General features: G+C 43.5%; 1 protein-coding gene across 2 annotated transcripts; it reads right to left on the minus strand.

Annotated features, from left to right (window-relative positions):
* Positions 1-652: 652 nt before the first annotated feature.
* On the minus strand, positions 653-23553 carry LOC141094119 (oocyte zinc finger protein XlCOF29-like). 2 transcript variants are annotated; one of them, XM_073579858.1, is made up of 7 exons: positions 23275-23553; positions 23020-23169; positions 22711-22890; positions 22505-22628; positions 22324-22421; positions 22035-22125; positions 653-776 (listed from the first exon to the last, which is right to left on the minus strand). In XM_073579858.1, exons 2-7 carry the CDS (start codon positions 23095-23097, stop codon positions 703-705), a joined length of 645 nt encoding a protein of 214 aa, XP_073435959.1. In that variant the 5' UTR covers positions 23098-23169; positions 23275-23553; the 3' UTR covers positions 653-702. The 2 variants fall into 2 exon arrangements, with proteins under 2 accessions (XP_073435959.1, XP_073435958.1); XM_073579857.1 differs by having other exon boundaries at positions 695-779.
* Positions 23554-24232: the final 679 nt, after the last annotated feature.

Below are 24232 nucleotides of genomic sequence, written 5' to 3' on the forward strand. Positions count from 1 at the left end.
CCCACATTCTGAACAGGAAAAAGGCTTCTCCCCAGTGTGAGTCCTCTGGTGCCTAACCAAGTTTGAGTTATGATTAAACCATTTCTCACATTCTGAACATGAAAAAGGCTTCTCCCCTGTGTGAGTTCTCTGGTGAATAACAAGGTCTGATTTCTGTTTAAACCATTTCTCACATTCTGAGCAGGAAAAAGGCTTCTCTCCTGTGTGAGTCCTCTGGTGCCTAAACAATTTTGAGTTACAATTAAAATATTTCCCACATTCTGAACATGAAAAAGGCTTCTCCCCTGTGTGAGTTCTCTTGTGAATAACAAGCAGTGATTTATGTGCAAAACATTTCCCACATTCTGAACATGAAAAAGGCTTCTTTCCTGTGTGAATTCTCTGGTGAGCAACAAGGTCCGATATCTGAGTAAAATATTTCTCACACTCTGAACAGGAAAAGGGCTTCTCCTCTGTGTGAGTCCTCTGGTGCCTAACCAATTTTGAGTTATGAGTAAAACATCTCCCACATTCTGAACATGAAAATGACTTCTTTGCTTTAGGAGCAGTTTGTTTTTTAATGTCTCTTTTGTGATTTTGATTTTCCTTAGTAGTCAGTAATGAATCAGATGATGGGACCTGTTTCATAGGATCAGATAACAGATCTTTGCTGTGAATGGATGATGGTATATCTGGAGTAATAGCAATCACTTCAGTTGTATCTTATAGGATCTCAAGATCATCAGATTTAAAAATTGAAGATGTCAGCTGTCCCTCTGAGCTCCTGGTACAGTCATCTGCTAAGATAAAAAAAATGTAATAAAATATCCTTGAGTTTTATATTTTTGAGCATTTCTACTTAAACTGTCCATAAAAATGGCAAGCTATGTAAAAAACTTTAATTATTTACCAAGACAATGACAGTTCACAGTCTAATAGAAAACCTTGTTGGATGAACCAGTAGTGTGCGGTGTTCAACTGTTTGTTCATTCTGCCTCCCAAATATCGAATAAAAAGAAACCAATCAATATTATGTAGGCGAAAATAATACCAATTCTCATCTCACAAAAACAAGTCCCCACTCAGGTCCATCATCTGTCAATGGAAAAACAGAGGTTCCCACACTATTAGTGGCTCAAAGGCTGTTGAAAAGCAACAAGGTTTCCATAAACCAATCCAGCAAAATCCGCTCTCACTTCGGAGTCTTGCAGTGTGCGCAAACAACATTTAGGATCCCTGTATTTAGCAATATTATAGTGAGAAGAATCCACTTAATTTTTGGTGTGTGTCTCCTGGAGCACAATCTGGGTACTATGTGCTGGGTAAGAAAATGGCAAATGTGTAATTTCCACTCCAACATCCACTGTGTGTTAATTTCCAGAAAGTGGCTGTGGAGTCAAAATATTCAGTCCTCCTAAGGATTATAACCCTCAGTGAATTAATTTATAAAATGGAATCACTTTATGGGGATTTCTACTATTCTGGTTTTCTGTCCTTTAGTTATATTAGGGCTTCTGCATATGGTGTGTCCAATCTCATCTGGGATCTGTTCCTGCTGTCCAGCTGGAGTAATCTGCTCCCTACTTCAGCCAATTGGAAAGTACCACACCCTACTAAAGTGCAAAGCACATGGCCGGAATCTGCCAGATACAGCGCTGTTCTCCTCTGGTTCAGTCCTCTGTGCTCAGCTTGCGGCTTGTGTATTTGTTCCCTGCTGTGACCGTGGCCCGTTTACTGACTACTCTTGTGTCTTTGCACAAGAACCGGATCTTATTGTTACGAATATTTCTGCACATAATGAATATAATGGTCCCAATTTCTCTGAGCAGATAGCATTAAAGAATTTGAATGAGTTATATTCCACTAATACCATTGTTTCTAGGGATGTTTTTCAAGCAGAAAATTTGTGCATAAAAAATCCGAGTTTTTATCCCATCCAGTCCAGAGCTGAGTGCATGGACAAGTTTCAAAATGTCATGGAGCGGGAACTCAAGAGCTGGACGTAACAATTAAAGCACAGAGGCAAAAAAGTAATTTGAGTCACAAACAGCAGAGAGCCATTGATGAAATTAAAAAAAACAACTGAAATAACAATTGAAAAAGCAGATAAAGGTGGTCTGATCGTGATCATGGATACCGCCCAATACAGGGATCAAATGAACGCTTTATTAAGTGACAGTTCTACATACAGAAAATTGCCTCATGATCCCACAAAGGATTTTCAAAGAAAGGTGTTTAAACTCATTGAGGAGGGGGCAGCATTGGGTGCTCTAACGAAAGCACAGCTAGATTTTTTGAAAGTTGATTTCCATATTATTCCTACAATATATGGGTTACCTAAAGTGCATAAAAGTGCATCACCACCCCCCATGCGCCCCATTGTATCGGGCATTGGGTCTCTCACTGAACACCTCAGCCAGTGGGCAGATTCTTTATTACAGCCACTGGTTACACGAGTTCTGGGGTTCTTGAGAGACTCAAAAGACGTACTACATCAATTTTCAAATGTGGTTTGGAACGGTGAATTTCAGTGGATTGGCTGCGATGTCACTGCCCTTTACACCTCTATCCCCCCAAGACATTGCAATTAGAGCACTAGAATTTCACTTGTACAAACACAGTAATTATACTAATGAATTATGTAATTATATTGTGCAGGTTATTCATTTTCTGATGCTTCATAATTATTTCTTCTTTGATGGGGACTTTTTTCTGCAATGCAGAGGAGTATCAATGGGTGGCAAACACTCGCCATCGGTGGCTAATCTTGTCGCATTGGGAGGAGGTAATTCTATATTCTGACAACAATCCGTTTTTGTCCAGCATTTTCTGGTATGGCAGATACATCGATGATACACTCCTTATTTAGAGTGGTGATGTGTCTGCCACACCAGAATTAGTGGAGTATTTTAATTCTAATGATTTCAATCTAAAATTTACATTTGTGACTGACCCACATGTGACTTCATTCTTGGACCTCACACTGAAGGGTGTTGCAGGTGCTGTTATCAGCACTGCTACATTCTGTAAACCACGTTCTGGTAATAGTATACTACATGCTTCTAGTAGCCACCCCAGGCATACTATTAAATCTATACCAGTGGGGGAGCTTACTAGAATTACCAGAAATTGTAATGATGACAATATCTTGAAAAAGGAAATGAATTCATGTTGTGACAAGTTGGGAAAAGGCGGTTAGTCTAATTGGTGTCTTGATAGAGCACAGAAAATTGTGCACAAAAAGAAAAGACATGATATGTTGTTACCTAGGGCAGATAATAACGATAAAAATCAAGATACAATTGTTTGCTCTGTTCAGTACAGTTCTCAATTCAATACCATTAAGACACTTATTCTAAAACATTGACCCGTTCTATTTGAAGATGATGTTTTATTTAATATTTTGCCCAAAGGTTGTCAAGTGGTTGCAAAAAAAGCCAACACTTTATCGGATATGTTGTCTCGGACATGGTTGCATTGCTGCGCTTTTTATCGTTGTGGCACATCTAAATGCAGAACATTCCGACATTGACCACTCTTTTTTTTATAGCACCAATTGCAATGAACATAAAATAAAACAATATATTAATTGTAATAGTAAGAACGTAATATATTTGTCTGTTCAAAGTGTAATCTGAGATATGAGGGCTGCACACCTCGCACGCTCAAGACTCGCATATCTGAGCACATAACCGATATTTCATCTCCCTCTAGTGCAAATCGATCTATTTCATCTGCGTCCAGACATCTCATTAATGAACATCAAAGAAGTGCTGAATCTTTTCGTGTTATGGGTATCGAGAAAATAATGCCACACACAAGAGGTGGAAATTTAAATGAACGTCTTCTAACATGAGAAGCCTACTGGATTTTTTATCTGAACACGTTTTCCCAATGGATGGAATGCCAGAAGAGAAATGATGTTCCATTATTGATGGTATTAATGTAATTGTAATCTATATGCATATGTTTTTTTTGTTTTTCCTCTTTTTTTATATAAATGCCTGCCTTTTCTTTTTATATGGATTTCATAATTCCTTCCCTTTTTTATGTATATATAATTATTTGTGCACTATAGTTAAATTGTTTCCTTTTTTTCTTTTTCCTTTTCACATCATGTGTTTTAAATTTTACTTTACTGGGTGAAATGAGTATAAATTGTAGTAACAGCCAGGGGAAGTAGCTTTGAGAAACAACAAGCTTTTGTTCGAAACACATAACCCACCATCTGTTACTCATGTGAACAAATTTCTTCTTTTTTGTTCTGGACGTATTTTTAAACAATAAATTGGACTTTTTTTGTGAAGCTGGACCCTTTCTCATCTTTTTTCTGTGCATTTATTCCCTGTTGTGACCGTGGCCCATTTACTGACTACTCTTGTGTCTTCTGATTCTGTATTCTGTCCTTCTGGTTCTGACCCAGCTACCCCCCACACACATTAACCCCCTTCCCAACTCATTAACCCCACACACATTAACCCCCATCTCCACTCGTTAACCCCCCACTCATTAACCCCCATCCCCACTCATTAACCCCCCCACACATTAACCCCCATCCCCTCATTAACCCCCATCCCCACTCATTAACCCCCCCCCCACACTAACACCCCCCATCTTCGGTGTCTTCAGCTCCACAGTGGAGCACTTACCACCAGCGTTCGCTCTGGGCGCCAGGGAGTGACGTCAGCAGCGTGATCATATGACCTGATCACACTGCTGACGTCGCTCTGGCCCGGCGGTCAGAGCTTCAATTGTACTGGCGTCTATACAGACGCCAGTGCAATTGTTCCCTGGGAGCTGGCACGCGCACCTTCTCTGCGCCAGCTGTCAGATTGACAGTGGACACAGAGAACCACCGACTCTCAGGCCGGGGGGGCGGCAGAACGCAGCCGCCAGGGAGGACACTGCGGAACGCTGCATTAGGCGGCCCGACTGCGCCCCCTGCCAGCTGCGCCCGGGGCAACTTCCCCGGCTGCCCCCCCCAGATACGCCCCTGATCCTTGGGATATGGAAAGCAGAGAAGATAGTGCCAAGCATGTTCACGGTGGACATCTTTTGAGCTGCCAGGTGACCATGAACAGTGCTCCCAATACATTGTGTCTGCAAACTATTCCAGCTAGATCTGCATTCAAATAGCTAAATGGCGCTCCTTCCCTTCTGAACACTGCCATGTGCCCAGACAGTAGTGTACAACCGTATATAGGGTACAGTGCGAAGCTGGAAAATAATTTGTAAGATCCATTTGTTTCCTATTATCCTTTGTGAATAATTCCAAACTTACCACCACATAAAGTGACACAGGTCAGATATTAATAATGGGGCCTGATTAGGAACTACTGAAATGATCAAACTCAACAGTCTCCATCAGTAATAAATGAGCAGCTAGTGGTGAAACCTCTCTGGTGTAATTAGAGTATGGGGCTCGGAGACTTCACAATCTATACTATCGTAAGCTCCAATATTTTCTGTCAGATGAGTTTCAAGAAGAAATATTAGGCATTTAAAAGGAACTGTGTATAAGGCCGGTGTCACAAGTCCTGATATTTCCGGTACCAGAGATGTCCATTGTGTGTAATACTCGTGGCACACGTGTGACAATCATGTGCAGCATCAGTACCACATGGATGGCCGACAGGGAAGAAGCGCTACAGTAAGCGCTGTTCCACGGCGGCGGGTGCTGAAGACGCTCTCATCATTCTCCTCTGCTCTGCTGGAGAATGATGAGAGTTATATAAAAGTCAGAATGATGACAGCAGGTGGGGGCTTTTGGGACTATTACTCTCATCAACCTACACCTGCTGCTAAAAACAGTGACAGCAGGAGCGGATGATGGGTGTATTCCTCACCCGTCGCCTGCACTATAACTAAATAAATGAATGAAAAAAACGGCGTGGGTTCCCTTGTATTTTCTATAACCAGTCTGGCAAAACTCACAACTGGGGGCTGCAATCCTCAGCTGTCAGCTTCAGCAAGGCTGGTTATCAAAAATAGAGGGGTCCCAAAACAGTTTTTTTTAATTATTTAAATAAATAATTAAAAAGCCGTGTGGGGTCCCCCCCATTTTTGACATCCAGCCTTGCTAAAGCTGACAACTGGGGGCTGGTATTCTCAGGCTTGTAAGGGTACATGGATATTGACCCCTTGCCTAAAAATAGCAGCCTGCAGTTGCCCAGAAAAGGCACATCTATTAGATGCGCCAATTCTGGCGCTTTGCCCGGTTCTTCCCACTTGCCCTGTAGTGATGTCAACTGGGGTTCATATTTGTGGGGTTGATGTCACCCTTGTATTGTCAGGTGACATCAAGCCCATGGCTTAGTAATAGAGAGGCATCTATAAGACCCCTATCCATTACTAATCCTATAGTTATATGGTAAATAAAGACACAGCCAGAATAAAGTCTTTTATTAGAAATAAAACAAAACACAGGGCAAGTGGGAAGAGCATGGCAAAGCGTTGGAATTGGCGCATCTAATAGGTGTGCCTTCTCTGGACAGCTGCGGGCTAGTAATTGTTTAATCTGTATTTGTAGCTTTCAGTTAATGAGATTCTCATGCTTCGGGGTGGGGTTGTGGGAGTGGCTGTGTGCGGGGACTTATGTTGTGCTCTGGGTACATATTCATCTGTATTGGCTTATGACACTGATCCTTCAGTGACCTGCCCCCTATTTTACATAAAAAATTACATGACCGGTGATGGAGGGGCCTGCACAGTACCATCTATAAGCAAGAGATAGATGCTACTGGATAGGTGCCGCCAGTGTCATTTGTAAAAAATTTTTCTAAGCCTCAAAATAGCCACAATATTATAGGCTGTTGTGAATTCGCTTTCTGGTCTCCCTCTGGTTATTATTGAAGGTAGTGGAGCTAGGCAGATCGACTGAGGGGTTGCGAGTTCTCTTTCTGAGCTCCCTCTGGTGGTTACTGGAGGTAATGGAGCTGATGTGATTGACAGAGGCTTGCCACTTGATATTGATGATGACGATTGGAGATCTGGGGTTTCAGATTGTGATTTAAGACAATCGACTCCTCTATCCCTGCTGGTGATTTGCTTCCTGTTCCTCCTGAGGTCTGATTTCTCCAGCTCTGTCCCTGCATTTTCAGCTAAGTGGTTTATTTGCTATTCTGTTTGCATTTGATCTGGTTTTGTCTATCTCTTCTTGGTGCGGGTCAGCCAGCCCATATGTTACTGCTTGTGCCAGTTTGTTTTATCCCATGTTAGATTGGTATATTCTGAAAGCAGAGCAAAACGAGACCAGAGTGCTGATATAGTGGGGGGCGAAGTAGTGTAACTTCAGTGTTTTTTGCATCAGACGTGTTGGACTTTTTGCAGGGTTTTTTTTGCGTGATTGCAGACAGTGCCTTTCCTATCGTGTCCTGTCTGGTCAGTGTGGGTCCCCTCATTTGCTCAGTCTATTTTCCTGCCTGTGTTTGTGTTTTCATCTTGTCTCACCGACAATATATGTTTGGGGGCTATCTATTCCTTTGGGGTCTGCTCTGGGGCAGTTTAGATTTCCCCTTTCTTGCTTTAGGCTTAGCTAGCTCTACGGCTGTGCCGAGGCGTCTAGGATCATCGTAAGTACGCTCCACGGCTACTGCTAGTTGTGTGGATAGGATCAGGGGTCTGCAATCCGCTTAGGTACCAACCTCTCTGGTTTTCTGTGGCTTAGCCTGGACCTGCTCTCCTCCTCGGTGACCCATTCATAACAGAATCACCAGCCCAACTGTAGACTCTAGTGTACTCCAAAGAAGGAAGGAATTTAAAAAAAAAAAAAAGTGTCAGGATTTTTTTTTTATATATTTTTTTCCTCTTTTTTCTGGGGCTGCAGGAGGAGATTTTTTTTCTCTAAATGGAGACTAAGCAATTGTCTGATCGCGTTGAGCAGCTCGCTGCTGAAGTGCGAGTAATTTCTGCCTATCTCGCTCATTCATCTGCTGTTGAACCAAAAATCCCTACTCCTGATGTGTTTTTTTAGGGATCGGTCTAAATTTTTGAATTTTAAGAATAATTGTAAACTATTTTTTGCTTTGAAATCTAACTCATCGGGGAGCTCGGTGCAGCAGGTTAAAATTGTCATTTCCCTGCTGCGCGGTGATCCCCAGGATTGGGCCTTTTCTTTGAAACCGGAGATCTTATTCTGGCTAATGTGGACGCGCTTTTTCAAGCCTTGGGGTTGTTGTAAGATGAACCTAATGCTATTGATCAAGCTGAGAAAACCCTATTGGCATTGAACCAGGGTCAGGATTCTGCAGAGTTATATTGTCAAAAATTCCAAAAGTGGGCGGTCCTTACTAAATTGAATGATGATGCCCTAGCAGCTCTCTTTTGGAAAGGTTTGGCAGAAACCGTAAAAGATGTTATGGTGGGATTTCCTGTTCCCTCTGGTATAGACGATTCTATGTCATTGGCCAATCAAATTGACCAGCGTTTACGTGAGCGTAAAACTACATGAGAGGCGTTACTGCCTTTCGAACGAACGTCTGAACCCATGCAATGTGATAGGGTTTTGTCTAGGGTGCAACTTCAGGAGTTTAGAAGGCATAATAAGCTGTGTTTTTTCTGTGGAGACGCCTCTCATACTATTTCTGTCCGCCCTAAACGAGAAAAGCGTTTTGCTCACGCATTTGCGGTGGGAAGTGTACAGCCTAAGTTTCTTTTGGCGATTACCCTGATCTGCTCCTTGTCTACATTTTCTGCTAAGGCTTTTGTAGATTCAGGAGCAGCTTCGAATCTGATGGATTTGGACTTTGCTAAACATTGTGGTTTTCCCATGATACCCCTGCGGACTCCTATCCCTTTGAGGGGTATTGATGCTACTCCTTTGGCGGAGAATAAACCCCAGTTTTGGACCCAGGTGATAATGCGGGTCGCCCCGGACCACCAAGAAAATTGTAAATTTTTGGTGCTGCACAATTTGCATGATACTATTGTTTTGGGTTTTCCTTGGTTGCAAACTCATAATCCTGTTTTAGATTGGAAATCTGTGTCTGTGGTGAGTTGGGGTTGTCAATGTGTTCTTAGGGACACTCCTGTTTTTTCCACCTCTCTCCAGTCTCATGATTTTCCTGACTATTTGGCAGATTTTTCTGATATATTTAGTGAGAGTAAGTCTGCGTCTTTGCCTCCTCATAGGAGTTATGATTGTGCAATTGAGTTAATGCCCAGGTGTAAATTTCCCAAGGGTCGGCTTTTCTTTTTTTTTTTTTTTTAACTGTGTATTTTATTAACATTTTTAACCCCTTCCTGACATGAGACATACTATCCCGTCCACGGTACCCGGGCCCGTATGACCGGGGACGGGATAGTACGTCTACCGCGATCAGTGGCGCCCACGTGGTGAGCGCCGCTGATCGCGGCCGGGTGTCAGCTGATTATCACAGCTGACACCCGGCACAATGTGTCAGGGGCGGTCACGGACCGCCCCCGACACGTTAACCCCTTGCACACCGCGATCAAACGCGATCGCGGTGTACCGGGAGTTAAAGGGAAGCATCGGCAGGGAGGGGGCTCCCTCCGTGCTTCCCTGAGCCCCCCACGGCAGCGCAATGTGCAGCGCTGCTGCGGGGGGCTCCTTTCCTCCAGGCCCCCGAATCCAAGATGGCGACGGGGGCCTTCGGGGGCCTGGGGAAGCTGGCTTCCTCAGTGCCTGCAAAGCGCAGGCATGAGGAAGCCTTGTGCACTGCCTGTGACAGATTGCTGATCTGTCACAGTGATCTGTGATGTGACAGATCAGCGATCTGTCACAGGACAGTGATGTTCCACCTGGGACTATGTAATAAAGTAAAAAAAAAATTAAAAAAAAGTGTAAAAATAAATTAAAAAAAATCGCCAAATAAATTAGTAAAAAAAAAAAAAAATATTCCCCAATAAATTCATTTTTTGAAAATAATAAAAAAACAAAACAATAAAAGTACACATATTAGGTATCGCCGCGTCCGTAACGACTTGCCCTATAAAACTGTCCCATTAGTTAACCCCTTTAGCGAACCCCTTAAAAAATAAAAATAAAAAACGAAGCAAAAAATAATGATTTATTATCATACCGCACAGGGTAGCACGGTGGCTCAGTGGTTAGCACTGCAGCCTTGCAGCGCTGGGGTCCTGGGTTCGAATCCCACCAAGGACAACATCTGCAAGGAGTTTGTATGTTCTCCCCGTGTTTGCGTGGGTTTCCTCCGGGTACTCCGGTTTCCTCCCACACTCTAAAGACATACTGATAGGGAATTTAGATTGTGAGCCTCATCGGGGACAGTGATGAAAATGTGTGCAAAACTGTAAAGCGCTGCGGAATATGTTAGCGCTATATAAAAATAAAGATTATTATTATTATACCGCCAAACAAAAAGTGCAATAACGCGCGATCAAAAAGACGCATATAAATATCCATGGTACCGCTGAAAACGTCATCTTGTCCCGCAAAAAACAAGCCGCCACACAGCATCATCAGCGAAAAAATAAAAAAGTTATAACTCGCAGAATAAAGCGATGCAAAAATAATTATTTTTTATATAAAATAGTTTTCATTGCATAAAACCGACAAAAACATAAAAAAAGACCTAAATGAGGTATCGCTGTAACCGTACTGACCCGAAGAATAAAACCGCTTTATCAATTTTACCGCACGCAGAACGGCGTAAACGCACCCCCCCAAAAGAAATTCATGAAACGCTGGTTTTTGTTCATTCTGCGTCCCAAAAATCGGAATAAAAAGCGATCAAAAAATTTCACGTGCCCGAAAATGGTATCAATAAAAACGTCAACTCGTCCCGCAAAAAATAAGACCTCACATGACTCGGTGGGTCAAAATACGGAAAAATTATAGCTCTCAATATGTGGTGATGCAAAAACTATTCTTACAATAAAAAGCGTCTTTTAGCGTGCGACAGCCGCCAAACATAAAAACCGCCATAAATAGTAAATCAAACCCCCCGTTATCACCCCCTTAGTTAGGGAAAAATAATAAAATAAAAAAAATGTATTTATTTCCATTTTTCCATTAGGGTTAGGGCTAGGGTTAGGGCTAGGGGTGTGTTGGGGAAGGGTTAGGGTAGGGTTAGGGTTAGGGCTAGGGCTAGGGTTAGGGCTAGGGTTAGGGCTAGGGCTAGGGTTAGGGCTAGGGTTAGGGGCGTGTTGGGGTTCGGGTTGGAGTTAGAATTGGGGGTTTCCACTGTTTGGGCACATCAGGGGCTCTCCAAATGCAACATGGCGTCTGATCTCAATTCCAGCCAATTCTGAGTTGAAAAAGTCAAATGGTGCTCCTTCTCTTCCAAGCTCTGCTATGCGCCCAAACAGTGTTTTACCCCCACATGTAGGGTATCAGCCTACTCAGGACAAATTGCAAAACAATTTTTGGGGTCCAATTTCTCCTGTTACCCTTAGGAAAATAAAAAATTGGGGGCAAAAATATCATTTTTGTGGAAAAAAATGGTTTTTTTATTTTCACGTCCGAGTTTTATAAACTTCTGTGAAGCACTTGGGGGTTCAAAGTGCTCACCACACATCTAGATAAGCTCCGTGGGGGGTCTAGTGTCCAAAATGGGGTCACTTGTGGGGAGTTTCAATAGTTTAGGTACATCAGGGGCTCTCCAAACGCACATGACACCCGCAGACCATTCCATCAAAGTCTGCATTCCAAAACATCACTGCTTCCCTTCCGAGCCCCGACGTGTGTCCATACAGTAGTTTTCTCCCACATATGGGGTGTCAGCGTACTCAGGACAAATTGGACAACAACTTTTGGGGTCCAATTTCTCCTGGTACCCTTGGGAAAATAAAAAAATGGTGACTAAAAGATCATGTTTGTGGAAAAAATACGAATTTTTTATTTTCACGCCCGGGCGTTGTAAACTTCTGTGAAGCACTGGGGGGGTCAAAGTGCTCACCACACATCTAGATAAGTTCCTTGGGGGGTCTAGTTTACAAAATGGTGTCATTTGTGGGGGGTTTCCACTGTTTAGGTACATTAGGGGCTCTCCAAAGGCAACATGACACCCGCAGACCATTCCATCAAAGTCTGCATTCCAAAACGTCACTACTTCCCTTCCGAGCCCCGACGTGTGCCCATACAGTAGTTTTCTCCCACATATGGGGTATCAGCATACTCAGGACAAATTGGACAACAACTTTTGGGGTCCAATTTCTCCTGGTACCCTTGGGAAAATAAAAAAATGGTGACTAAAAGATCATGTTTGTGGAAAAAATACGAATTTTTTATTTTCACGCCCGGGCGTTGTAAACTTCTGTGAAGCACTGGGGGGGTCAAAGTGCTCACCACACATCTAGATAAGTTCCTTAGGGGGTCTAGTTTCCAAAATGGTGTCATTTGTGGGGGGGTTCCACTGTTTTGGTACATCAGGAGTTTTCCAAACGCGACATGGTGTCCGATTTCAATTCCAGCCAAAAACGTCAAATGGCGCTGCTTCCCTTCCGAGCTCTGCCATGCGCCCAAATAGTGGTTTACCCCCACATGTGGGGTATCAGCGTACTCAGGACAAATTGCACAATAACTTTTAGGGTCCTGTTACCCTTGGAAAAATAAGAATTGAGGGTGAAAAGATCATTTTTGTGGAAAAAATATGATTTTTTAATTGTATGGCTTTATGTTATAAACTTCTGTGAAGCCCATGGGGGTTCAAAGTTCTCACCACACATCTAGATAAGTTCCTTAGGGGGTCTAGTTTCCAAAATGGTGTCATTTGTGGGGGGTTTCCACTGTTTTGGTACATCAGGGGTTTTCCAAACGCGACATGGTGTCCGATCTCAATTCCAGCCAAAAACGTCAAATGGCGCTGCTTCCCTTCCGAGCTCTGCCATGCGCCCAAATAGTGGTTTACCCCCACATGTGGGGTATCAGCGTACTCAGGACAAATTGCACAATAACTTTTAGGGTCCTGTTACCCTTGGAAAAATAAGAATTGAGGGTGAAAAGATCATTTTTGTTGAAAAAATATGATTTTTTAATTGTATGGCTTTATGTTATAAACTTCTGTGAAGCCCATGGGGGTTCAAAGTTCTCACCACACATCTAGATAAGTTCCTTAGGGGGTCTATTTTCCAAAATGGTGTCATTTGTGGGGGGTTTCCACTATTTTGGTACATCAGGGGTTTTCCAAACGCGACATGGTGTCCGATCTCAATTCCAGCCAAAAACGTCAAATGGCGCTGCTTCCCTTCCGAGCTCTGCCATGCGCCCAAATAGTGGTTTACCCCCACATGTGGGGTATCAGCGTACTCAGGACAAATTGCACAATAACTTTTAGGGTCCTGTTACCCTTGGGAAAATAAAAATTGGGGTGAAAAGATCATTTTTGTGGAAAAAATATGATTTTTTAATTGTACCGCTGTACGTTATAAACTTCTGTAAAGCCCTTGTGGGTTCAAAGTTCTCACCACATATCTAGATAAGTTCCTTGGGGGGTCTAGTTTCCAAAATGGGGTCACTTGTAGGGGGTTTCCACTGTTTAGGTACATCAGGGACTCTCCAAACGTGACATGGCGTCCAATCTGAATTCCAGCCAATTTTGCATTGAAAAAGTCAAACGGCGCTCCTTCCATTCTGAGCTCTGCCATGCGCCGAAACAGTCGTTCCCCCCCACATATCAGGTATCTGCGTACTCAGGACAAATTGCACAATAACTTTTGCAGTTCAATTTCTCCTGTTACCCTTGGTAAAATAAAAAAAATTGAACCTGAAGTATTTTTTTTATGAAAAAAAGTTAGATGTTCATTTTTTTTTAAATATTCAAAAAAATTCCTGTGCCGCACCTAAAGGGTTAATAAACTTCTTGAATGTGGTTTTGAGCACCTTAAGGGGTGCAGTTTTTAGAATGGTGTCACTTTTGGGTATTTTTTATCATATAGACCCCTCAAAGTGGCTTCAAATGTGATGTGGTCCTAAAAATAAAATGGTGTTGTAAAAATGAGAAATCGCTGGTCAACTTTTAACCCTTATAACTTCCTAACAAAAAAAAATTTTGGTTCCAAGATTGTGCTGATGTAAAGTATACATGTGGGAAATGTTAGTTATCAAGTTTTTTGTGTGCCATATCTCTGTGATTTAAGGGCATAAAAATTCAAAGTTGGAAAATTGCGAAATTTTCAAAATTTTCGCCAAATTTCCGTTTTTCTCACAAATAAACGCAAGTTATTTGAATGAAATTTTACCACTAACATGAAGTACAATATGTCACGAGAAAACAATGTCAGAATCACCGGGATCCATGGAAGCGTTCGAGAGTTATGACCTCATAAAGGTACAGTGGTCAGAATTGTAAAAATTGGCCTGGTCATGAACGTGCAAACCACCCTTGGGGGTGAAGAGGTTAAACAGATACAGAAAAAGTACATGAATGTATAGATATGTCTCACAAGCTTGTTAGCAATAACTGTAAACCAGAAATCAGTATACATATCTTAATATCCACTAATACAATGAAAACAGGGAATATGACAAGACGAACAATACAATACTAGACAGGGAAATATAAGGAGGGCGGGGAAGGAGCGGGGAAGGTGAATATTTCAGACTTCCATCTAGGCCAAGTTTCACTGTTATTCTTTATTGGCCCAATAAGTGTCCCAGAGTGACCAAACACTTTCAAAAAGATCTACCGTGTCATTTGACAAGGCAGATAGATACTCCATCCTTCTCACATCTTGGATCCGAGAATGGAGATCGGCAAGTGAGGGTGGGTGGGCTAACCTCCAGTTACAGGCAATTAGACACCTGGCGGCTGTGGTCATATGCAACAGTAACCGCTTCACTCTCTTCCCCAGCTGAACAAGTAGTATATTTAATATGTAGAATTTAGGATCCAGGGGAACCCGAAGGTTAGTTACTTTATAAATAAGAGATTGCACCAGCCTCCAGAAACTCTGGATATTGGGGCATACCCAGAATATGTGCGGTATGTCTCCTCCTGTAGCTCCACACCTCCAACAATTGTCAGGTATAGTTGGGTTTAGTTTATGTAGTAGTGATGGGGTGTGATACCAATACATAATTAATTTATACTGATTTTCCTTATAAACATAGCACGAAGATGTCTTTGAGGCAGTATCCCAGATCCGTTTCCACGTACACAAGGGAATGGTCTCACCAAGGAAATCTTCCCATTTCCTCATATAGGTGTGATTTGGCTTGTCTTCTGGGCATGGGGCAACTAAAATACGATATATATCTGAGATGAGGCCTTTAGTAGAAACCCCAGCTCTGCATAATCTTTCAAATAGTGTAGGGATAGAGACTTCTAAGGAGGCAAAAAGGGAATGCATCAGGTGTCTTACTTGTAAATACCGATACTGGAAATTGCCAGGGAGATTGAATTTAGCAGATATGTTGGCGTAGGGGAGAAGGACTCTGGAACTTGCGTCTACTATGTCAGCAAAGCAAAAGAGTTTCCTGTCAAACCATGTTTTAGTCGCTATACCCTGCATACCGTCTGGCATTCTGGGATTAAAAAGAAAAGAAGTCAAGGGAGAAAGTTCGGATTTAAGGGTCGGCTTTTCAATTAATCGGTACCAGAACATGATGCTATGCGATCTTATATCAAGAAGTAGTTGGAGAAGGGTCATATTAGACCATCTTTAGGTGCTGGGGTTTTTTTGTGGCCACGAAAGATGGTTCATTAAGGCCATGTATTGACTATCGTTCCCTTCACAAAATCACTGTTAAATATCAGTACCCTAGATGTACGGTACATTCTGGTATCAAATCAGTACCCGTTACTCGATTCCTGATTTATTTTCCAGAGTCAAAAGTGTCTGTTGGTTTACCAAGCTTGACCTCAGGGGGGCGTATAATCTTATTCGCATCAAGCACGGGGATGAATGAAAGATAGCGTTTAATACTCCGGAGGGACATTTTGAGTACCTGGTGACGCCTTTTGAGCTCACTAATGCCCCTTCTGTCTTTCAATCTTTTATGATCGATATTTTCCGGGACTTTGTGGATAAGTTTTTGATCATTTATCTTGATGATATTTTGATCTTTTCCAGTGATTGGGAATCTCAAAATCCGGAAGACAGTGTGGAACATATCCGGACTGTGTTCCGGATTTTGAGGGAAAATTCTATGTATGTTAAGGGATCGAAGTGTCTTTTTGGAGTACAGAGGATTTCATTTTTGGGATTCATTTTGTCCCTGTCTGCTATTGAAATGGACCCGGCCAAGATACAGGCCATTTATGATTGGGTTCAGCCCACTTCTTTGAAGGCTCTCCAGAAGTTTTTGGGTTTTGCTAATTTCTACCGTAAATTTATAAGTAATTTTTCTGGTATTGTTAAACCACTGACTGATTTGAGCAAAAAGGGCGCTGATGTGGTGAATTGGTCTCCAGAGGCACTCGGCATTTCAGGAGCTTAAGCGGAGATTCACTTCTGCTCCGGTTCTACGGCAACCTGATGTCTCACTCCCATTTCAGGTGGAGGTAGATGCTTCTGAGATTGGTGCAGGAGCCGTTTTGTCCCAAAAAGATCTGGTGACTTCTAAGGTGCCTTCTTTTCTCAAAAATTCTCCCCATCTGAACGCAACTATGACGTGGGGAATCAGAAATTGTTGGCCATGAAATGGGCATTTGAAGAGTGGAGACATTGGTTGGAGGGAGCTAGACATCAAGTTGTGGTCTTCACCGACCACAAGAATTTGATTTATCTTGAATCAGCCAAACGCTTGAATCCTAGACAGGCTAGGTGGGCCGCGTTTTAATTTTGTGGTCTCTTTTCTTCCGGGCACTAAGAATGTTAATGCGGACGCCCTTTAGAGGAGTTTCTTTGCGGATTCTCTTGATGTGACCGAGCCTACTACCATTCTAAATGAGGGTGTAATTCTTTCCGCTATTTCACCTGATTTGATATGTGCCCTGGAGGAATTTCAGGAGGACAAACCTGAACGTTGCCCTAAGGGAAAATTGTATGTCCCTGACCAGTGGAGGAAAAGAGTAATGTCTGAAATTCATTGCTCCGCGTTGGCTGGTCATCCAGGTATTTTTGGTACCAGAGATTTGGTGAATCGGTCTTTTTGGAGGCCTGCCTTATCTCATGATGTCAGGTATTTTGTGCAGTCCTTTGGGACTTGTTCTCGGTCTAAGCCCTGTTCTCGTTCTAGTGGGTTGTTGATGCCCTTGCCGGTGCCCAGGAGGCCATGGACCCATATCTCAATGGATTTTATTTCTGATCTTCCTGTCTCTCAGAGAATGACTGTTATCTGGGTGATTTGTGATAGATTTTCTAAGATGGTCCATCTTGTACCACTCCCAAAGTTGCCATCTTCTTCTGTGTTGGTGCCCTTGTTTTTACAACAGGTGGTTCGGTTGCACGGGATTCCTGATAACACTGTGTCGGACAGAGGAATCCAGTTTGTTTCCAGATTTTGGAGAGCTTTTTGTCCCAAACTGGGAATTCAGTTATCTTTCTCCTCTGCATTTCATCCTCAGACCAATGGGCAGACTGAGAGAACAAACCAGACTTTGGAGTCCTATTTGAGATGTTTCATATCTGCTGATCAGGATGACTGGGTCTCATTTTTGCCCTTGGCCAAATTCGCGCTAAACAATAGAGCTGGTTCTGCCAATTTGATATCGCCCTTTTTCTGTAACTTTGGGTTTTATCCTCGATTTTCTTCAGGGTAAGTGGAATCTTCGGCCTGCCCAAGTGTGGACACTGTGGTAGAGAGAATGCAGCAGATTTGGGACCAAGTGGTGGATACGTTGTCCCACTCGCAGGAAAGAGCCCAACGGTTTTCCAACCGGCCTAGGACCATTGGCCCCAGGTTTAATGTGGGTGATCTGGTTTGTTTGTCTTCAAAGAATATTCCCATGAAGGTTGCGCCTCCAAAATTCAAGCCAAGATTCATTGGACCTTATAAGATTTTGGAGATCCTTAATCCCGTTTCTTTCCGATTGACTCTTCCAGTTACGTTTAAGATCCATAACGTGTTTCATAAATCTTTGTTGAAGAGGTTTGTGGAGCCAGTAGTTCCTATGGCGGTGCCTCCTGACTCTGTATTGGTTAAAGGCAATTTGGAGTATGAGGTAGAGAAAATATTGGATTCTCGTTTGGCTAGACGGAGACTCCAGTACTTGGTCAAATGGAAGGGTTATGGCCAGGAGGATAATTCTTGGGTCTCTGCTTCTGACATTCATGCCGAAAGATTGGTTCGTGCTTTTCACCGGGCCCATCCTGATGGGCCCTGGTGGCGTAGATGAGTGTTCGGTGACCCCTCCTCAAGGGGGGGTACTGTTGTGAATTCGCTTTCTGGCCTTCCTCTGGATATTACTGAAGGTAGTGGAGCTAGGCAGATCGACAGAGGGGTTGCGAGTTCTCTTTCTGGGCTCCCTCTGGTGGTTACTGGTGGTAATGGAGTTGATCTGATTGACAGAGGCTTGCCACCTGATAATGATGATGACGATTGAAGATCTGGGGTTTCAGATTGGGATTTAAGACAGCCGACTCCCTCTATCCCTGCTGGTGATTTGCTTCCTGTTCCTCCTGAGGTCTGATTTCTCCAGCTCTGTCCCTGCATTTTCAGCTAAGTGGTTTATTTGCTATTCTGTTTGCATTTGATCTGGTTTTGTCTATCTCTTCTTGGTGCGGGTCAGCCAGCTCCGACTGGGGCTGTGCTGAATCACCGCCCATATGTTACTGCTTGTGCCAGTTTGCTTTATCCCGTTAGATTGGTCTCTTTTTGCTCTGCTTTCAGAATATACCAGAGTGCTGATATAGTGGGGGGCGAAGTTGTGTGACTTCAGTATTTTTTGCATCAGACGTTTTGCAGGGTTTTTTGCATGATTGCAGACAGTGTCTTTCCTTTCCTGTCCTGTCTAGTTAGTGTGGGTCCCATCATTTGCTCAGTCTATTTTTCCTACCTGCGTTTGTGTTTTCATCTTGTCTCACCAACAATATGTTTGGGGGCTATATATTCCTTTGGGGTCTGCTCTGGGGCAGTTTAGACTTCCCCTTTCTTGCTTTAGGCTTATTTAGCTCTCCGGCTATGCCAAGGCGTCTAGGATCATCGTAGGTACGCTCCACGGCTACTGCTAGTGGTGTGGATAGGATCAGGGGTCTGCAATCTGCTTAGTGACCACCCTCTCTGGTTTTCTGTGGCTTAGCCTGGACCTGCTCTCCTCCTCGGTGACCCTTTCATAACAATAGGCATTATCAACAATAATATCAACACTATTATTGTATCAGGTACAAAGTGCTGCAGTGCAAAAGTAAAGAAGGATAAAGTGCATGGGTTTGTATCACCGAGATACACAGCGTGCTGCCAGGGTCCCATGGACCGGATACTTATTACAGGCACATTGTAGTTATATGCCCCCATGATGTGTTTGCACTATTAGCACTTTATCACACAGCGATTGTGGCACTGGTTTCTGATAGCACCTTTGGCACTAGAGCACTTTGGTTATAACACTCTTTACATTCACACAATGCAGCACTTTCCGTTTTTGTGATTTCATAAATATATAAATTTTTTGATATTTGATTCCCTCCATATTAACAATAATAGGGGCAGTTGATATAATGTGCTTTTATACTGACAGTGTGTATTAGGATTTTTCTATTCTATTGTGAATATTGTGGCTTTATTTACTGTAATACATTTTTCAGATATTTTCCAAACATGCTCCAGTTTGATTCAGCTGCATATTAATTCAGTTTTTATTTATTATAATTCAATAAGAATTATTTTAATATTATCATTATGTTTTTCCTGTAGTTTATCACAATCCTCCTTGAAATTACCGTATTTTTTGGACCATAAGACGCACCTAGGTTTTAGAGGAAGAAATTAGGAAAAAAAATTGAAGCAAAAATGTGGTCAATTCTGTACTTAATATCCCCTATCCTGGTATATATGGTCCCCTCAGCCTCATCCTGATACACATGGCCCCCTCATCCCTATCCTGGCATGCATGGCCACCTCATCCCTATCCTGGCATGCTTGGATCACTCATCCCTACCCTGGTATGCATGACCCCCTCATCCCTATCCTAGTATGCATGGATCCCTCATCCCTACCCTGACATGCATGACCCCCTCATCCCTATCCTGGTATGCATGGATCCCTCATCCCTACCCTGGTATGCATGCCGCCTCATCCCTATACTGGTATGCATGGTCCCATCTCATCCTGGTATGCAGGGCCCCCATCTTGTCGTAGTATGCAGGATCCCCTCATCCCCATCCTGGTACGCAGGGCCCCCCCATTTCATCCTAGTATGCATGCCGCCTCATCCCTATCCTGGTATGCAGGGCCCCCATCTCGTCCTAGTATTCATGGTCCCATCCCTATCCTGGTATGCAGGGATCCATCTCATCCTGGTATGCAGGGCACCATCTCGTCCTGGTATGCAGGGCCCCATCCTTATAAGTGGCCCCCACCACCATTCCTATCCTGGTATGCAGGGCCCCATACCTATCCTGGTATGCAGGGTCCCATCCCGTCCTGGTATGCATGGTCCCATGTCGTCCTGGTATGCAGGGCCCCATCCTTATAAGTGGCCCCCACCCCCCATTCCTATCCTGTTATGAATGATCCCATCCCTATCCTGGAATGCATGGTCCCATCTCATCCTGGTATGCATGGGCCCATCTCGCCCTGGTATGCATGGCCACATCTCAACCGGTTACGCAGGGCCCCATCCTTATAAGTGGCCCCCACCCCCATTCCTATCCTAGTATGAATGATCCCATTCCTATCCTGGTATGCAGGGCCCCCATCTCGTCCTGGTATGCAGGGCCCCATCCTTATAAGTGGCCGCCACCCCCATTCCTATCCTGGTCGACATGGTCCCATCATTAAAAAAACAAAAACAAACCATTACACTTACCTACCCGGCGCTCCCTTGCAGCGTCCTGCTCCGGTGCCAGCAACTATTTGTTTGTAAGCAGCGCTGAGAACAGTGAGTATTCATGAATATTCATTTCTCTTAAGTAGCGGCACACGTGACCTGAAGCAGGAAGCCGGTGGCTGACACTGCGCGCTACTGAAGAGTAAAGAATACTCACTGCCCTTTGCGTACACAGTCCTAGCAGCTGTGCTCTGCTTGTGAGCAGCGCGTGACGTCCCTACCATGTGCTGCTTACAAGCATATAGCAGTTGCTGGCACCAGAGCAGGAGGCTGTGAGGGAGCGCGGGGTAGGTAAGTGTGATGGTTTGTTTTTTAATGTTTTCTGATACGGCCATGCATACCAGGACTGGGGTTGGGGGCTAATCATATCAAGATACTATTATTAAAGAGAAATGAATATTCATTGCCCTCCAAACCCATGGGAGTGGAATGCAGTGAATATTCATTTCTCTTTAGCAGCGAGAACAGGAGTCAGCCGCAGCCACTGGCTCCGGCCTCATGTGACCGGCTGCTCCGCCGATGCCGTTCTCCCACCTCCCCTCCACAGCCAGAGCCGGTACATCCGGACTATAAGACGCACCCCCCATTTTCCTCCATATTTTTGAAGGAAAAAAGGCGTCTTATAGTCCAAAAAATAAGGTAGTTTTAACACAAATTGAAAAGTCAGGATAAAGGGAAACTCTGCTGTTATTGTACAGAAATTCACACTTGGCCTCACTGCACATTTACTGTTGTCGATCATAAAAGCAAAGTTTGACCAGAAAGACTGGACCTGGTCTTGTAGGGACCGTGAGACATTCAGCAGCACAGAAGGGAGAGAAGATTCATCTGATAAGATCTCAGGGATCTAGGAAGCCAACAGCATCATTACCCTCCACTTTCTCTTACAGGCCCAGCATAAGATTTTTCTCCAAGTGATTTTCTATCTTGTCAGCACATTCTACGTACGCTGTCATTTGGCTTTATAGTTACAGATCTGGGCAGGTAACGGTCAGCGTCTTCTAATTCAGGTCGTATGTTCTATAGAAAAGGGCTTTCAATGCCCAAAGTCATTTGAACAGTTTTGGGTGGAGGAGAATGTTGTGGTCTAGAGGCAAAATGGTGATCATGGTAATACGGCCGGACTACACCACCGATAAAGCAGCCACAGCCGGTGACTGAGAGGAATCTGTGACTTCTCTGCATTCAGTGGTTACTACTCACCTGGGTAGTCATATGTGGGAATCTCCTCTTTACACCACTCATCACCCCTCATATATGTCTCAGTAGTATTAATATGGGTCAGATCTTCACCCTGAAACAAATATTGTAAAAGTCACAGACAGATGGAGAAGTCCCATCTATGATCAGCTCTAATCCTGCCATCTCCACCGCTCTCATTACACAAGTATAAAACATATAATACTGGTGGATAAAACAAGACTGAGCACAAGACCTTCACAGCCGCCTACACATCATAGGGGAGATCTCCTGACACCTTCTCTCCATCTACCTGATGATCCTGAGGAACACTGGGATCTTCTTGGTTACAGTCCTGTGGAAGAAGAGGTCGGGGACATCTCTCTGGTGTTGTCCTCTTACTGGATAGATCTGGAGGAAACACATACAGGGACTGAATTCATTCTCTACATACAGATAATTATAGGCCGTGTGTATTTAGTCCTGTCTATTACCTGGAGATGTGAGGGGCTGGGGAACCTCCATTATGACGTTCTTGTACAGATCTCTGTGTCCTTCTAAATACTCCCACTCCTCCACGGAGAAATAGACAGCGACATCCTGACACCTTATAGGAACCTGACGCATACAATGATACCGTCATCCCCCGATCCCTTCATAGTGTTACTCTATAATGTCCCAGCATTCCCAGCAGTGTCACCTCTCCAGTCAGCAGCTCAATCATCTTGTAGATGAGTTCTAGGATCTTCTGGTCATTAATGTCCTCATGGATCAGGGGGTGAGGTGGAGGCCCCGTGATTGGGCTCAGGGGTCTTCCCCATCCCTCAGACACAGGGTCCTGACAGCGATCACTAGAGGTCTTCTTCACCACTGTGTAATCCTGGTTATGGAGAGACACAGTAATAAATCTCACTACAGACATTTCCAGAGTCCTCACCTCTCCAGTTCTGTCCATCTGTTATTCCCGTAGATAAGAATGATGTAATGTGACGTCATCAGAATCTCTCACCTCTCCAGTGAGACGGAAGAGGATCTCTAGGGTGAGGTGTAACATCCTCTCTGCCATCTTGTCTCTGTCCATATCCATCCTTGATGGGTAAATCAGGAAAATTCTCTTCTGTAGAAGATCTTCACTAAGAGGATCCGATATTGTAGAGACCTGAATGAGAAGAAGATGATCCGATGTAACATCATAAGAATCCTGTGTAATAATACGATTACTGGAGATAATAAGGGAAACATATGAGGAGATTTATTATCTTACAGGGTTTAGTTTTCTTCCCTGACATCTACTAATAAAACCTATATATTTAGGCCACAGACAACAAGCAGTTTCCTCCTCGGAGTCGGCAGCTGAACACGTTCCTCATAGACTCATCTTCCATAACGCTAATTCTCGTCTCATTACCGACACTGGAATCGGCATTAGCAATACTGCAGGAGATATTCATTACACGCGACATGAGAAATAACTCCTTCATGATGAGGACGACATCTTCATCTTCTACTGCGGCTCTAGAGACAGATGTGGCCAGAGTCGGTCACTGCCTCCATCCCCACCGGCCGTCTATATGAATGTTTCCCGTCTTCCCCGCACTGGAATCTTCTATCACGTTAGATCTCAGCTCTGAGTCACACACAGAAGTTTGAGGCTTTTAGAAAAGATTTTTAGTTTCCACAAACACAACGGACAGAAATGATCTGATCCCAAAGTCTCCATGTACAGTGATTTATGGGGTTTATTTCTGGCCTTAGGCTTTCCTATATTACAGGAAAAATGCATATATTAAAATGTTTCTAAAGAAAAATTGGCTCCAACAATTCTAGTAAGAAGAAAAAAATATGTAAAAAGCAAAAGACACATTTTATAAATTTTATTGTGAAACATTTATTAAAAAGAAATGAATCTTTTTGGGCCCCAAAATATAGATGTACACCGCAGGGACGGCACAGATGAGGCTTCAACGAAAACCCTGAGAGTTTAACCACTTGCTGCAGTGAAAAGCAAACATGGCATCTAAGAAGCTGTGACAGAGTTTGGCTGAATGTCCCCCGCCTCCAAGTACTCGATAGTATGGGGCGGCCTAGTTACTCCGATACTTACATGCCTAATAATGGGGTCTGGGCTGCAATGTATGAAGGTCTATTAGGCCGGGCCAGAGGCAGCGTCCAATAAGTTACCTTATAACGCCCCCATACACATTAGACTAAAGTTCCATGAA

This window comes from Dendrobates tinctorius, unplaced genomic scaffold (assembly GCF_039654945.1).
Source record: "Dendrobates tinctorius isolate UK_male_01 unplaced genomic scaffold, ASM3965494v1 ptg000063l, whole genome shotgun sequence".
NCBI lineage: Eukaryota > Metazoa > Chordata > Amphibia > Anura > Dendrobatidae > Dendrobates > Dendrobates tinctorius.

Excerpts from the sequence above, each read along its gene's own strand:
- LOC141094119 (XM_073579857.1), bottom strand. The coding sequence starts at position 23,097 with ATGGATATGGACAGAGACAAGATGGCAGAGAGGATGTTACACCTCACC. Across the intron at positions 22,891-23,019 it reads TCTTCCGTCTCACTGGAGAG|GATTACACAGTGGTGAAGAA; the intron begins GTGAGAGATTCT and ends CTCCATAACCAG. Across the intron at positions 780-22,034 it reads TCCCACATATGACTACCCAG|CAGATGACTGTACCAGGAGC; the intron begins GTGAGTAGTAAC and ends TTTTTATCTTAG.